This window comes from Pongo pygmaeus, chromosome 5, assembly GCF_028885625.2.
Source record: "Pongo pygmaeus isolate AG05252 chromosome 5, NHGRI_mPonPyg2-v2.0_pri, whole genome shotgun sequence".
Taxonomy (NCBI): Eukaryota; Metazoa; Chordata; class Mammalia; order Primates; family Hominidae; genus Pongo; species Pongo pygmaeus.
In genome coordinates, this window is record NC_072378.2 from 29,097,067 (window position 1) to 29,112,960 (window position 15,894).

General features: G+C 37.2%; 1 protein-coding gene and 1 pseudogene across 1 annotated transcript; both read left to right on the forward strand.

Annotated features, from left to right (window-relative positions):
- The first annotated feature begins 241 nt into the window (after nt 1-241).
- LOC129038757 (olfactory receptor 2J2) lies at nt 242-1,185 on the forward strand. The gene is given in 2 exon segments (XM_063665948.1): nt 242-251; nt 254-1,185. Coding segments are annotated over 2 exon segments (942 nt in total).
- Nucleotides 1,186-9,041: 7,856 nt separating this feature from the next.
- On the forward strand, nt 9,042-9,977 carry LOC129038758 (olfactory receptor 2J3-like; annotated as a pseudogene).
- The last annotated feature ends 5,917 nt before the right edge of the window (nt 9,978-15,894 follow it).

A 15,894-nucleotide genomic window follows, 5' to 3' on the forward strand; every position in this document is an offset into this window, starting at 1 on the left:
TTAACTCAGGGATGTATATAAAAGAACTCAGTAACTTGAGAAGTTATTGCTTGTATCCGTAGCTGGATAAATATCTCAATGAAGCATATAAAGGGAACTGTATAAAAATTCTACTGCCATTATGGTGCACACTCTCTGGAAGTGGGATACTTTTGTCTTCAGTCTGTTTGCAAGTGAGCGGTTGACAATGCATGGACAGACTTTGAGTTTATGTGATTCTTTCTTTAGGTATAAGAAAAAGATGAATGATGATAAAAAAAAAATGCAACTTCTGAAGACTTCTTTATTCTACTTGGATTTTCTAATTGGCCTCAGCTGGAAGTAGTTCTCTTTGTGGTTATCTTGATCTTCTACCTGATGACACTGACAGGAAACCTGTTCATCATCATCCTGTCATACGTGGACTCCCATCTCCACACACCAATGTACTTCTTCCTTTCAAACCTCTCATTTCTGGATCTCTGCTACACCACCAGCTCTATCCCTCAGTTGCTGGTGAATCTCTGGGGCCCGGAAAAGACCATCTCTTATGCTGGTTGCATGGTTCAACTTTACTTTGTTCTCGCACTGGGAATCGCAGAGTGTGTCCTACTGGTGGTGATGTCCTATGATCGTTATGCAGCTGTGTGTAGACCTTTGCATTACACTGTCCTCATGCACCCTCGTTTCTGCCACTTGTTGGCTGCGGCTTCTTGGGTAATTGGTTTTACTATCTCAGCACTTCATTCCTCCTTTACTTTCTGGGTACCCCTTTGTGGACATCGCCTAGTGGATCACTTCTTCTGTGAAGTTCCAGCACTTCTGCGTTTATCATGTGTTGACACCCATGCAAATGAGCTGACCCTCATGGTCATGAGCTCCATCTTTGTTCTTATACCTCTCATTCTCATTCTCACTTCCTATGGTGCCATTGCCCGGGCTGTACTGAGCACGCAATCAACCACTGGGCTTCAGAAAGTGTTTAGGACATGTGGAGCCCATCTTACGGTTGTATCTCTCTTTTTCATTCCAGTCATGTGCATGTATCTCCAGCCACCATCAGAAAATTCTCCTGATCAGGGCAAGTTCATTGCCCTCTTTTATACTGTTGTCACACCTAGTCTTAATCCTCTAATCTACACTCTCAGAAACAAGGATGTAAGAGGGGCAGCGAAGAGACTACTGGAGTGGGAGTGGGGGATGTGACAGGGAAATCATGTTGGCTGTTGTCATTGTTTTTCCTAGGGTCTTATCCATCTTGAAAGGTGGTTTCCCTGCTTCTTTGTGATTTATTTTTCTTCTAACAGCTCAGAAAACATAGAATAGTTCAGTCTCACATTTGTTGCTCTTTTTATTATTTAGTTCTGAAATATTATGTTGAGATAAAGTTTCTGATTAGTGCCACTTTGGTCTTTTACAATTGTATATTTTATTTCTGTGAAAATTGTGGACTGTGGTTTCAACGTAAATAAATGTGTGTGCGAATAGTTATGAGGAGATTATTTCAAAAATGTTGGAAATATTTCTAACAATGTGCTAAATTATGAACTGACTATTGATATATGCAGAAAGAGAAGGGCAATATTGCAAAGACTTAGGCTAAAAAAGTTTTTGGTTATTGAATAAATCTTAAATGAAGCTAAAAATAGTCACAGCAAAGAAAAATGGCAAACATAATGAATAACATTGTTTATTATATGGTAAAGGATATATCATAAGTTTTTGGTTGAAAGACACTTTTTAAAGACGCTAAATTATCTAATTTATCCTGTAGGTCTACATACTTGCCACATTGAACAGTAAACTAATATCTCTTTAAAATGGCTCATTCGTTCATCTGTCCATTTATTCATTAACTTATTCTTTATTGGCTAAATCTTATTGAATGTGTACTCTCTTCCAGTTTGTGAAATTCTTGGTAACATGTATAAATATAACATACTCTGTCTGAACGGAACACACTCTCTGTCAGGAAAAATGGCAACATAAAATATGAAGTATCCATCCATGGCTTAATTTGTCACTGGGGGTAATACTAATATATTAAGACAGCTTTTAAAAGTCAGAAACAATAAACTCTGATTACTCTTCAGATTGTATAAGTCTTTCACTTTTTAAAAATCAAAAGGCCGAGCACGGTGGCTCACACCTGTAATCCCAGCATTTTGGGAGGCTGAGTCAGGTGGATCATGAGGTCAGGAGATCAAGACTATCCTGGCTAACAAGGTGAAACCCTATCTCTACTAAAAATACAAAAAAAATTAGCCAGGCATGGTGGCACATGCCTGTAGTCCCATTGAAGCTAAACATTTTTTCCACTTTACATGAACATTTTGAAATCACTACTAAATTCAATATTTTCAACATATTATTTCATCCATATGTAAAATTATTGGGATTGCAATTGTTATGTTTTCTATAATCACATTTATGAAAATAACCTGAAAATGCTGAAAAGAAAACTAAAGTTCCTTATTCATTAACAAAGAAAGATTTTGTGTTTTATGGAAATTATCTTCCTTAGCTAGGTTAGAAATTTCTTTCAATTACCATTTACCTAGAAGTCACCATAAAATGAATGGGAAGAACTCGATAGTTATTTTTCTACAAGGCAAATATATGAATAAAATATAAAATTAAAAAATTATTTTCTTTTTATTATTATTATTATTATACTTTAGATTTTAGGGTACATGTGTGCAATGTGCAGGTTAGTTACATATGTACACATGTGCCATGCTGGTGCGCTGCACCCACTAACTCGTCATCTAGCATTAGGTATATCTCCCAATGCTATCCCTCCCCCCTCCCCCCACCCCACAACAGTCCCCAGAGTGTGATGTTCCCCTTCCTGTGCCCATGTGTTCTCATTGTTCAATTCCCACCTATGAGTGAGAATATACGGTGTTTGGTTTTTTGTTCTTGTGATACTTTACTGAGAATTATGATTTCCAATTTCATCCATGTCCCTACAAAGGACATGAACTCATCATTTTTTATGGCTGCATAGTATTCCATGGTGTATATGTGCCACATTTTCTTAATAAAAATTTTCTGATAAAAAATTATTTTCTATTTTTTGTGACTTTTTATTATGGTAAAATTTCAAACTTAGAGCTAAGAGTTGCAAAAAAGTAGTACAAAGACTGACATTTACCCTATAACCAGATTGAGCATTAGTTTACATTTTCCCCCAAAGCTTTGTTATATCATCTATCTATCTATCTATCTATCTATCTATCTATATCTCTATCATCTATCTATTATATCTATCTATCTATCTGTCTATCTATCTATCAATCAATCATCTATCTCTTTTTCTACACTAGCTGAGAGTAAGTTGGAGATGCCACGTACCTTTACATCAAGTACTTTTTTTTTTAATTATTAGGTCATTTTTTTTCCTTTTAAATTTTTTATTTTGTGTTAATTGTTTGTCTGTATTCTATGCATAACTGTATTGGAGTTTCAGTTTCATATTAAGTTGTATAAACTTTTGTGTTCCAAGGTTATACAAATTCATATGTATTTTCTTAGTTCATTGTTTGCCTTTTATGTTGGTTTGTTACAATTTGTGATGTTAAAAGTCTAAAAATGTGTGTGGGGTTAATACTATCTATTGTTCATTAACATTGTGGTTTCTTCCTTAATGCTATAATGTTCTTTTATTATAATTATTATTATTATACTTTAAGTTCTAGGGTACATGTCACAACGTGCAGGTTTATTACATATGTATACATGTGCCATGTTGGTGTGCTGCACCCATTAACTCGTCATTTACATTAGGTATATCTCCTAATGCTATTCCTCCCCCCACCACACAACAGGCCCCAGTGTGTGATGTTACCCTTCCTGTGTCCAAATGTTCTCATTGTTCAATTCCCACCTATGAGTGAGAACATGCGGTGTTTGGTTTTTTGTCCTTGTGATAGTTTGCTGAGAATGATGATTTCCAGCTTCATCCATGTCCCTACATGGACATAAACTCATCATGTCCACACAAGGACATGAACTCATCATTTTTTATGGCTGCATAGTATTCCATGGTGTATATGTGCCACATTTTCTTTTTTTTTTTATTTATTTTTTATTTTTTTATTTTCTATTTTTTATTTTTTATTTTTATTATTATTATTATTATTATTATTATTATTATTATACTTTAGGCTCTATGGTACATGTGCACAACATGCAGGTAAGTTACATATGTATACATGTGCCATGCTGGTGCGCTGCACCCACCAACTCGTCATCTAGCATTAGGTATATCTCCCAATGCTATCCCTCCCCCCTCCCCCCACCCCACAACAGTCCCCAAAGTGTGATGTTCCCCTTCCTGTGTCCATGTGTTCTCATTGTTCAATTCCCACCTATGAGTGAGAATATGCGGTGTTTGGTTTTTTGTTCTTGCGATAGTTTACTGAGAATGATGATTTCCAATTTCATCCATGTCCCTACAAAGGACATGAACTCATCATTTTTTATGGCTGCATATTATTCCATGGTGTATATGTGCCACATTTTCTTAATCCAGTCTATCATTGTTGGACATTTGGGTTGGTTCCAAGTCTTTGTTATTGTGAATAGTGCCATAATAAACATACGTGTGCATGTGTCTTTATAGCAGCATGATTTATAATCCTTTGGGTATATACCCAGTAATGGGATGGCTGGGTCAAATGGTATTTCTAGTTCTAGATCCCCGATGAATCGCCACACTGTCTTCCACAATGCTTGAACCAGTTTACAATCCCATAAACAGTGTAAAAGTGTTCCTATTTCTCCACATCCTCTCCAGCACCTGTTGTTTCCTGACTTTTTAATGACCACCATTCTAACTGGTGTGAGATGGTATCTCATTGTGGTTTTGATTTGCATTTCTCTGATAGCCAGTGATGATGAGCATTTTTTCATGTGTCTATTGGCTGCATAAATGTCTTCTTTTGAGAAGTGTCTGTTCATATCCTTCACCCACTTGTTGATGGAGTTGTTTGTTTTTTTCTTGTAAATTTATTTAAGTTATTTGTAGATTCTGGATATTAGCTCTTTGTCAGATGAATAGATTGCAAAAATTTTCTCCCATTCTGTAGGTTGCCTGTTCACTCTGATGGTAGTTTCTTTTGCTGTGCAGAAGCTCTTTAGTTTAATTAGATCCCATTTGTCAATTTTGGCTTTTGTCGCCATTGCTTTTGGTGCTTTAGACATGAAGTCCTTGCCCATGCCTATGTCCTGAATGGTATTGCCTAGGTTTTGTTCTAGGGTTTTTATGGTTTTAGGTCTAACATTTAAGTCTTTAATCCATCTTGAATTAATTTTTGTATAAGGTGTAAGGAAGGGATCCAGTTTCAGCTTTCTACATATGGCTAGCCAGTTTTCCCAGCACCATTTGTTAAATAGGGAATCCTTTCCCCATTTCTTGTTTTTTTCAGGTTTGTCAAAGATCAGATAGTTGTAGATGTGTGGTATTATTTCTGAGGGCTGTATTCTGTTCCATTGGTCTATCTCTCTGTTTTGGTACCAGTACCATGCTGTTTTGGTTACTGTAGCCTTGTAGTATAGTTTGAAGTCAGGTAGCATAATGCCTCCAGCTTTGTTCTTTTGGGTTAGGATTGACTTGGTGATGTGGGCTCTTTTTTGGTTCCATATGAACTTTAGTTTTTTCCAATTCTGTGAAGAAAGTCATTGGTAGCTTGATGGGGATGACATTGAATCTATAAATTACCTTGGGCAGTATGGCCATTTTCGCAATATTGATTCTTCCTACCCATGAGCATGGAATGTTCTTCCATTTGTTTGTATCCTCTTTTATTTCATTGAACAGTGGTTTGTATTTCTCCTTGAAGAGGTCCTTCACGTCCCTTGTAAGTTGGATTCCTAGGTATTTTATTCTCTTTGAAGCAATTGTGAATGGGAGTTCACTCATAATTTGGCTCTCTGTTTGTCTGCTATTGGTGTATAAGAATGCTTGTGATTTTTGCACATTGATTTTGTATCCTGAGACTGCTGAAGTTGCTTATCAGCTTAAGGAGATTTTGGGCTGAGACGATGGGGTTTTCTAGATATACAATCATGTCATCTGCAAACAGGGACACTTTGACTTCCTCTTTTCCTAATTGAATACCCTTTATTTCTTTCTCCTGCCTGATTGCCCTGGCCAGAACTTCCAACACTATGTTGAATAGGAGTGGTGAGAGAGGGCATCCCTGTCTTGTGCCAGTTATCAAAGGGAATGCTTCCAGTTTTTGCCCATTCAGTATGATATTGGCTGTGGGTTTGTCATAGATAGCTCTTATTATTTTGAGATACGTTCCATCAATACCTAGTTTATTGAGAGTTTTTAGCATGAAGGGCTGTTGAATTTTGTCAAAGGCCTTTTCTGCATCTATTGAGATAATCATGTGGTTTTTGTCTTTTGTTCTGTTTATATGCTGGATTACGTTTATTGATTTTCGTATGTTGAACCAGCCTTGCATCCCAGGGGTGAAGCCCACTTCATCATGGTGGATAAGCTTTTTGATGTGCTGCTGGATTTGGTTTGCCAGTATTTTATTGAGGATTTTTGCATGGATGTTCATCAGGGATATTGGTCTAAAATTCTTTTTTGGTTGTGTCTCTGCCAGGCTTTGGTATCAGGATGATGCTGGTCTCATAAAATGAGTTAGAGAGTATTCCCTCTTTTTCTATTGATTGGAATAGTTTCAGAAGGAATGGTACCAGCTCCTCCTTGTACCTCTGGTAGAATTCGGCTGTGAATCCGTCTGGTCCTGGACTTTTTTTTGGTTGGTAAGCTATTAATTATTGCCTCAATTTCAGAGCCTGTTATTTGGTCTATTCAGAGATTCAACTTCTTCCTGATTTAGTCTTGGGAGGGTGTATGTGTCGAGGAATTTATCCATTTCTTCTAGATTTTCTAGTTTATTTGCATAGAGGTGTTTATAGTATTCTCTGATGGTAGTTTGTGTTTCTGTGGGATCGGTGGTGATATCCCCTTTATCATTTTTTGTTGTGTCTATTTGATTCTTCTCTCTTTTCTTCTTTATTAGTCTTGCTAGCAGTCTATCAATTTTGTTGATCTTTTCAGAAAAACAGCTCCTGGATTCATTGATTTTTTGAAGGGTTTTTTGTGTCTCTATTTCCTTCAGTTCTGCTCTGATCTTAGTTATTTCTTGCCTTCTGCTAGCTTTTGAATGTGTTTGCTCTTGTTTCTCTAGTTCTTTTAATTATGATGTTAGGGTGTCAATTTTAGATCTTTCCTGCTTTCTCTTGTGGGCATTTAGTGTTATAAATTTCCCTCTACACACTGCTTTAAATGTGTCCCAGAGATTCTGGTATGTTGTGTCTTTGTTCTCGTTGGTTTCAAAGAACATCTTTATTTCTGCCTTCATTTCGTTATGTACCCAGTAGTCATTCAGGAGCAGGTTGTTCAGTTTCCATGTAGTTGAGCAGTTTTGAGTGAGTTTCTTAATCCTGAGTTCTAGTTTGATGGCACTGTGGTCTGAGAGACAGTTTGTTATAATTTCTGTTCTTTTACATTTGCTGAGGAGTGCTTTACTTCCAACTATGTGGTCAATTTTGGAATAAGTGTGACGTGGTACTGAGAAGAATGTATACTCTGTTGATTTAGGGTGGAGAGTTCTGTAGATGTCTATTAGGTCCACTTGGTGCAGAGCTGAGTTCAATTCCTGGATATGCTTGTTAACTTTCTGTCTTGTTGGTCTGTCTGTTGTTGACAGTGGGGTGTTAAAGTCTCCCATTATTATTGTGTTGGAGTTTAAGTCTCTTTGTAGGTCTCTAAGGACTTGTTGTATGAATCTGGGTGCTCTTGTATTGGGTGCATATATATTTAGGATAGTTAGCTCTTCTTGTTAAATTGATCCCTTTACCATTATGTAATGGCCTTCTTTGTCTCTTTTGATCTTTGTTGGTTTAAAGTCTGTTTTATCAGAGACTAGGATTGCAACCCCTGCCTTTTTTTGTTTTCCATTTGCTTGGTAGATCTTCCTCCATCCCTTTATTTTGAGCCTATGTGTGTCTCTGCACATGAGATGGATTTCCTGAATACAGCACACTGATGGGTCTTGACCCTTTATCCAATTTGCCAATCTGTGTCTTTTAATTGGAGCATTTAGCCCATTCAAGACATTTACACCAAATACTTTATTCAATGTTTCTTGTCTAAGAAGAAGGATGTTATTTTACCTAAGTCCTGCACAGTACCCAAATCAGCAAATTTAATATGGGCACAATATTATTATCTAATCCATAGTCCACAGTGAGATTTCTTAAATAGTCCCAATAATTTTGTTAATAGCCACTTTTAAAAAAAATCCCAGATCATACACTGAGAAATCACGTCTCACTTGTCTCCTTCCATCTGGACCAGTGCCACAGCCTTTGTTTGTCTACTTAAACTTGATACTTTTGAATTGTACAGGCAAACTATTTTTCTCAATTTGAGTTTTTCTCATGTGTCTTCATTATTAGAATTAGTCTGTGTATTTTTAACATAAATATCACTGAAGTGACATTATGTCCTGTTCAGAGCAGCATATCTCATCTGTCTCATGATGTTGGTTCGTGCAAATACAGGTGATCTTAAGATCAATAAAATCACTTGGTTATGGTGGTGTCTGCCAGGTTTTTCTACTGTAAACTTCACTGTTTTTCAGTTTGAAATTAACAAGAAAGTTGTGAGGAGATATTTTAGACTATGTCCATGTCCTGTTCCCCATCAAATTTTTATCCACTAGTTTTGCAGTCATTTATGTTTTTCTTAACACCATCATCCCTTCTATGTTTATTAATTAGGGATCTACTGTAAGGAATAGCTTTTTCTTCACCATTCATTTATTTACTCTTACTTTTTATATCAGTATGGGCTTTATAATTCTTCTTTTGTTAAGTTCATTACTACTAATAGTTAAATTGTCCTACAATTAAATGATGGCAAGCCCTTCAAACTGGATTTTATTTTTTTTATGTGTCCTGATGTTTTTTGGAGCATTTGTTTACTACTTTTTGAGTTTACCTGACTTTTTTTTTCTCTCAGGTAATAGGAAATGAATGATGATGGAGAAGTCAATGCTAGCTCTGAGGGGTACTTTATTTTAGTTGGATTTTCTAATTGGCCTTATCTGGAAGTAGTTCTCTTTGTGGTTATTTTGATCTTCTGCTTGATGACACTGATAGGAAACCTGTTCATCATCATCCTGACATACCTGGACTCCCATCTCCATACTCTCTTGTATTTCTTCCTTTCAAATCTCTCATTTCTGGATCTCTGCTACACCACCAGCTCTATCCCTCAGTTGCTGGTCAGTCTCTGGGGTCTGGAAAAGACCATTTCTTATGCTGGTTGCATGGTTCAACTTTACTTTGTTCTCACACTGGGAACCACAGAGTGTGTCCTACTGGTGGTGATGTCCTATGATCGTTATGCAGCTGTGTGTAGACCTTTGCATTACACTGTCCTCATGCACCCTCGTTTCTGCCGCTTGTTGGCTGTGGCTTCTTGGGTAAGTGGTTTTACAAACTCAGCACTTCATTCCTCCTTCACCTTCTGGGTACCTCTGTGTGGACATCGCCAAGTAGATCACTTTTTCTGTGAAGTTCCAGCACTTTTGTGATTATCATTTGTCAATACCCGTGAAAATAAACTGACCCTCATGATCACAAGCTCCATTTTTGTTCTGGTACTTCTCACCCTCATTTTCACTTCCTATGGTGCCACTGTCCAGGCTGTACTGAGGATGCAGTCAACCACTGGGCTTCAGAAAGTGTTTGGAACATGTGGAGCTCATCTTATGGCTGTATCTCTCTTTTTCATTCCGGCCATGTGCTTGTATCTCCAGCCACCATCAGGGAATTCTCAAGATCAAGGCAAGTTCATTGCTCTCTTTTATACTGTTGTTACACCTAGTCTTAACCCTCTAGTCTACACCCTCAGAAACAAAGATGTAAGAGGGGTAGTGAAGAGACTAAGGGGGTGGGAGTGAGCCTGTGTATGTGTGATATTAACAATATAATGGAGCCTCTCCTCACAATGATTCATCCATCTGTTCATTTATCAACCATTCTTTTATTCACTCACTCCGTTAGCACTTGCTGAGCATGTACTCTAACAAAGTCGTGGAGTTCCTGGTAACAGGTAGGAATAAAACACATTCAGCTTAAATACCATTCACTTGTGGAGAAAACAGCTATGTAAAGTCAAGATAAAACATCTATAGTGATGTTTTTCCATGGCACAAACCTAATGAATCCAAGACAGACTTTTCCTGATTAAAAATGAGGCATGAAATTTGTTGTAAATATTGACAAAAGTGAAGTTATAATTCCTATGAAAAGATGATACTCTCAATTTTAAAATAGAATATGTCTTTTAATTTTTTGCTGTTTAGGCAGAATACTTTTGTCTTCTATCTTTAGTTTAGTTGAATACACAACAAAATACTTCAAATCCTTTCCTCCAACACTAGTTATTTTTTGTTGGATGTAAATTTTGAGAGGAATTTTGGTCCATATTCTTTGATATCCAATATCAATAGTAAGACAATAAGTTTTATGAATTGTAGCAAGAGAGATGTTGAAGCAGTGTAGCAGAAGTCGGCATCTGAGATCCCTCTTTTTTACAAGGCAGTGAGAAGGATATTGGAGGTGAAAGGAGCTGGTAAAGCTGATCTATGTAGCTTATAAAGAAATGGTCATCACCGTCTAGGTATACTTAGGTGAGGTAAGTGCTTGGAGCAACTGCATTACCTAAAGAGCTATGGAGAACATTTGAGGCAAATAGAGAGGCTCTGAAAATGACTTGAAGTCAATGGGTGTATAAAATACTTATGTTTAAATATACTGGAAAAATTTTATGATAAAAGCTGTTATATGGAAAATGTTAGTTTATTTTTATTTTTAAGCTTGTTCTAATTTGAATATTTATAGTTAATAAGTATATTAGGAATGTCAATATATGGTTTCAAATAAAGAAATATATTTTATAGAAGTTATCATTTTGTTCTATATATTATTGTCAACCATCTTCATCTGAAATAATTGCGTTATACCTAGAGCAATTTAAACTGACAGTTATAGTCAAATGATGTGGAAAAATGACTAAAGGAGAATTCAGTATAATGTAACGTACTTGCAATGCCTGAGTTTTCTCTATAACTGGAATGTCAGCTGTAGCTTTTGAGGCCTGTGAGATTTGGATATGATTGATTCACACACTATTTCCTAAATTATAAAAATAAAAACGCATCTCGGAACTTCCCTCCAATTTCTAGTGTGACTTGCAATTGCATTGATTCTGCTGACTTTATCTTCTTTCTGCATCTGTGACTCTTCCTTTATTTCTAACTAGGCATGAAAAATATGAGTCATTTGCCCTTGTCCTTAAGCTTACCCAAGAAATGAAGAACCAAGAATAATGTATGTAAAATAACTTTTAGTAAACAATTGAGACCACATAGGGTAAAACATCACATAAAAACAAATTTTTTAAAACTTAAAGAACATAGCTTAGCTCTTTGAACTATTTCGTACTATGGAAATCTTATGATTCGTAACACTTCCTGTAGCATCCTGGTTTCTCATCTACTCAAATGTCCCCTCCATCTTTATTAAGGATAAGTGAAAAGTTGTATTTATTTATGATATACAGGATAAAGTTTTGATATATGTATAATTATGCAATTATTATTCAAGCTAATTAACAGATCATTAACTCCCATACTTACCTGTTTTGTGGTGAGAACATTTAGGATCTGTTATCTTAGCAATTTTCAAGTATGCAGTACAGTATTATTAACTATAGTCACCATACTATAGAATAGATCTCTTGAATTTATTCCTTCTAACTGAAACTTTGTACCATTTGACCGGCATCTCCCCATTTTCCCTCCCTCCGCTGCTAACCCCTGACAAGCCTCATTCTACTACTTTGTGCTTCTGTGAGTTCATTTTATGTAGATTTCACATATTAGATCGTGCAGTATTTATTTTTCTGTGCCCGGCTCATTTTACTTAGCAAAGTGTCCTCAGGTTTGCCATGTTTTTGAAAATATTAGGACTTCCTTCTTATTTTAAGGCAGAATAGTATTCTATTGTATATAAACTACACTTTTTAAATTCACTCATTCATTGATTGACTCTTAGATTGATTCAATACTTTGGCTATTATGAATTTGCTGCCATATACATGGAAGTGGAGATAGCTCTTCAACATAGTGATTTAATTCTTTTGGATATAAACCCAGAATTGTGATTGATGGATCATATGGCAGTTCTATTTTTATTTATTATTAATTAATTAATTAATTAATTTTTTTGAGACAGAGTCTCACTCTGTTGCCCAGGCTGGAGTGCAGTGGTGGGATCTCGGCTCACTGCAACCTCCACCTCCTGGGTTCTAGCGATTGTCTTGCCTCAGCTTCCAGAGTAGCTGGGACTACAGGTGAGCACCACCACACCCAGATAATTTCTGTATTTTTAGTAGAGACAGGATTTCTTGTGTGTGTATGTGTGTGTGTGTGTGTGTGTGTGTGTGTGTGTGTGTGTGTCCTGGCAAATCTTTAATTACCCTAAGGCCGATGTAGTTTCTCCTATAAGTTCTTATGAAATCTTTTATTTTTCATTATTTTTATTTTTATTTTACTTTAAGTTCTCAGATACATGTGCAGAATGTGCAAATTTGTTACATAGGTATACATGGGCCATAGTGGTTTGCTGCACCTATCAACCTGTCATTTAGGTTTTAAGCCCCGCATGCATTAGGTATTTGTCCTAATACTCTCCCTCTCCTTCCCCCTGATCCCGTGACAGGCCCCAGTGTGTGATGTTGCCCTCCCTGTGTCCATGTGTTCTCATTGTTCAACTACCGCTTATGAGTGAGAACATGCGGTGTTTAGTTTTCTGTTTCTGTGTTATTTTGCTAAAAATAATGGTTTCCAGCTTCATCCATGTCCCTGCAAAGGACATGAACTCATTCTGTTTTATGGCTGCATAGTATTCCATGGTGTATATGTGCCACATTTTCTTCATCCAGTCTATTATTGATGGGCATTTGGGTTGGTTCCAAGTCTTTCCTATTGTCAATGATGCTGCAATAAACATACATGTGCATGTGTCTTTATAGTAGAATGATTTATAATCCTTTGGATATATACGCAGTCATGGGATTGCTGGGTCAAATGGTATTGCTGGTTCTAGATCCTTGAGGAATCGCCACACTGTCTTCCACAATGGATGAACTAACTTACTCTCCCACCAACAGTGTAAAAGCATTCCTATTTCTCCACAGACTCACCAGCATCTGTTGTCTCCTGACATTTTAATAATTGCCATTCTAACTGGTGTGAGATGGTATCTCGTGGTTTTGATTTGCATTTCTCTAATGACCAGTGATGATGAGCTGTTTTTCATATGTTTGTTGGCTCCATAAATGCCTTCTTTTGAGAAGTTTCTATTTATATCCTTTGCTCACTTTTTGATGGGGTTGTTTGTTTTATTTTCGTAAATTTGTTTAAGTTCCTCATATATTCTGGATATTAGACTTTTGTCAGATGCATAGATTGCAAAAATTTTGTCCCATTCTGTAGGTTGCCTGTTCACTCTGATGATAGTTTCTTTTGCTGTGCAGTAGCTCTTTAGTTTAATTAGATCCCATTTGTCAATTTTGTCTTTTGTTGCCATTGCTTTTGGTGTTTTAGTCATGAAGTCTTTGCCCATGCCTATATCCTGAATGGTATTGCCTAGGTCCTTTTCTAGGGTTTATGTGGTTTTGGGTTCTACATTTAAGTCTTTAAGCTATCTTGAGTTAATTTTTGCCTAAGGTATAAGGAAGGGGTCCAGTATCAGTTTTCTGCATATGGCTAGCCAGTTTTCCCACCACCATTTGTTAAACAGAGAATCCTTTCCCCGTTGCTTGTTTCTCATAGAGATGGGATTTCACCATGTTGGCCAGGCTGGTCTCAAACTCCTGACCTCAGGTGATCTGCCAACCTCGGCCTCCCAAAGTGTTGGAATTACAGGCGTAAGCCACTGCGCCTGGCCCTATTTTTAATTTATTTAGGAAACTTCATAGTGTTTTCCCTCATGGCTGTCCTAATTTACATTTCCAAAAACACTGTATAAGAATTCCCTTTTCTCCATATTCTTCCTAACACCTGTTATCCTTTGTGTTTTTCATAATAGATCTAACTGGTGTGAGGTATGAGGTGATAGCTACTGGTGTGGGCCTGAACTTTAGGTCCAGTGGAACCTAGAGCAGTGGGGATCAACCTGAAGCCTGGAACTGGCCTGGTTCTAGAGTGGAACTTGCTGCCTTAGGGGCTTGTCTGGAGCCTGGGTTTATGGGGCCCAGCTTATATGTGCTGGTCTGGAGGCTAGGCCCTTGGGTACTGGCATGGGTCTTGGGACTATAGAGTCTGACCTAGGGAGCCAACTGGCACTGGAAAGTCCTATTTTGCCATTTTATTTTTATCACTTCTCACTCTCTAAATATTTTTTGGCTTTTTAATTTTCTGTGCTCTTTTCTCCTTCTTCTCTTGCAAAATATATGCATTTTCTTTTATATGTGTAGACTTTTTGTTTTCTTTTGGGAGGTTATGTTGGGAACAGGCCCCCAAATCTGGCCATAAACTGGCCCCAAAACTGGCCATAAACAAAATCTCTGCAGCCCTGTGACATGTTTGTGATGGCCATGATGCCCATGCTGAAAGTTGTGGGTTTACCAGAATGAGGGCAAGGAACACCTGGCCCACCCAGGGCAGAGAACCGCTTAAAGGCACTCCTAAAACACAAACAACAGCATGAGCAATCTGTGCCTTAAGGACATGTTTCTGCTGCAGATAACTAGCCAGAGCCCATCCCTTTGTTTCGGCCCATCCCTTTGTTTCCCTTAAGGAATACTTTTAGTTAATCTATAATCTATAGAAATAATGCTTATCACTGGCTTGGTGTCAATAAATATGTGGGTCAAACTCTGTTCAGGGCTCTCAGCTCTGAAGGCTGGCAGTCCCCTGATTTCCCACTCCATACTCTATATTTCTGTGTGTGTCTTTAATTCCTCTAGTGCCGCTGGGTTAGCGTCTCCATGATCGAGGTGGTCTCGGCAAGGTTATAATTGTAGGATATCTAATATTGAATCCTAGTCATATTAACCTGTGCTATTTAATTTGTAATCTGAAAGTGATCAGTTACTAATAATTCCCCCAAAGTGTACCACAGATATTATTGTTTTTATTGTTTTGTACTTTTCAAACCAGTCAAACAAACTTTATGCAATAGAACAACAAGAATGAGTTTTCTCACTTTATCAAACTGAACGGAGGAGATAGGTGCTTGCATAAGCTCTGGCAACTTGTATATGAAAAAATCAGGGTAAGGACAATACATTTTTAGCTCTGACGACCCGTTCCTATGTCAGCAACACTGAAGGCAAAGTAGAAGCCCTGAGAAGCTCCCCTTGTCAGGCCTAAACCTCATGTCAACGTTTGTGAACTGGGATGTCCAAAGCACAAATGAATTTATGTGGCAAGCAATTTTACTGTAGAACTAACAGTAAAGCCAGCTTTTTCCCAGATAGGAATGATGACTAACTGCACTGAAGCATCAGCTTCTTTTGCCCTGTAAATTTCTGTCAGGAATACCACAAAAGTGTGATTGTGTTCTCCTTAGTGCATCCTATCAGTATGTACATATGTCTTTATTCTGTTATGGGCAATATTGGCTTTGATTACTCGGTTAATGTTGTATCTGCCAGGCATCTTTACTATAGAAATTAGTGTTTTTCTCAGTAATATATAAGTGTCACGTGGGGAAGTATGTTGAGATTAGGTAGCATCCTGTTTTTTAACTAGCTTTCATCCACTAGTTTTATTAGTAAGCATCCCTTAATATTCCTTCCTAGAAACA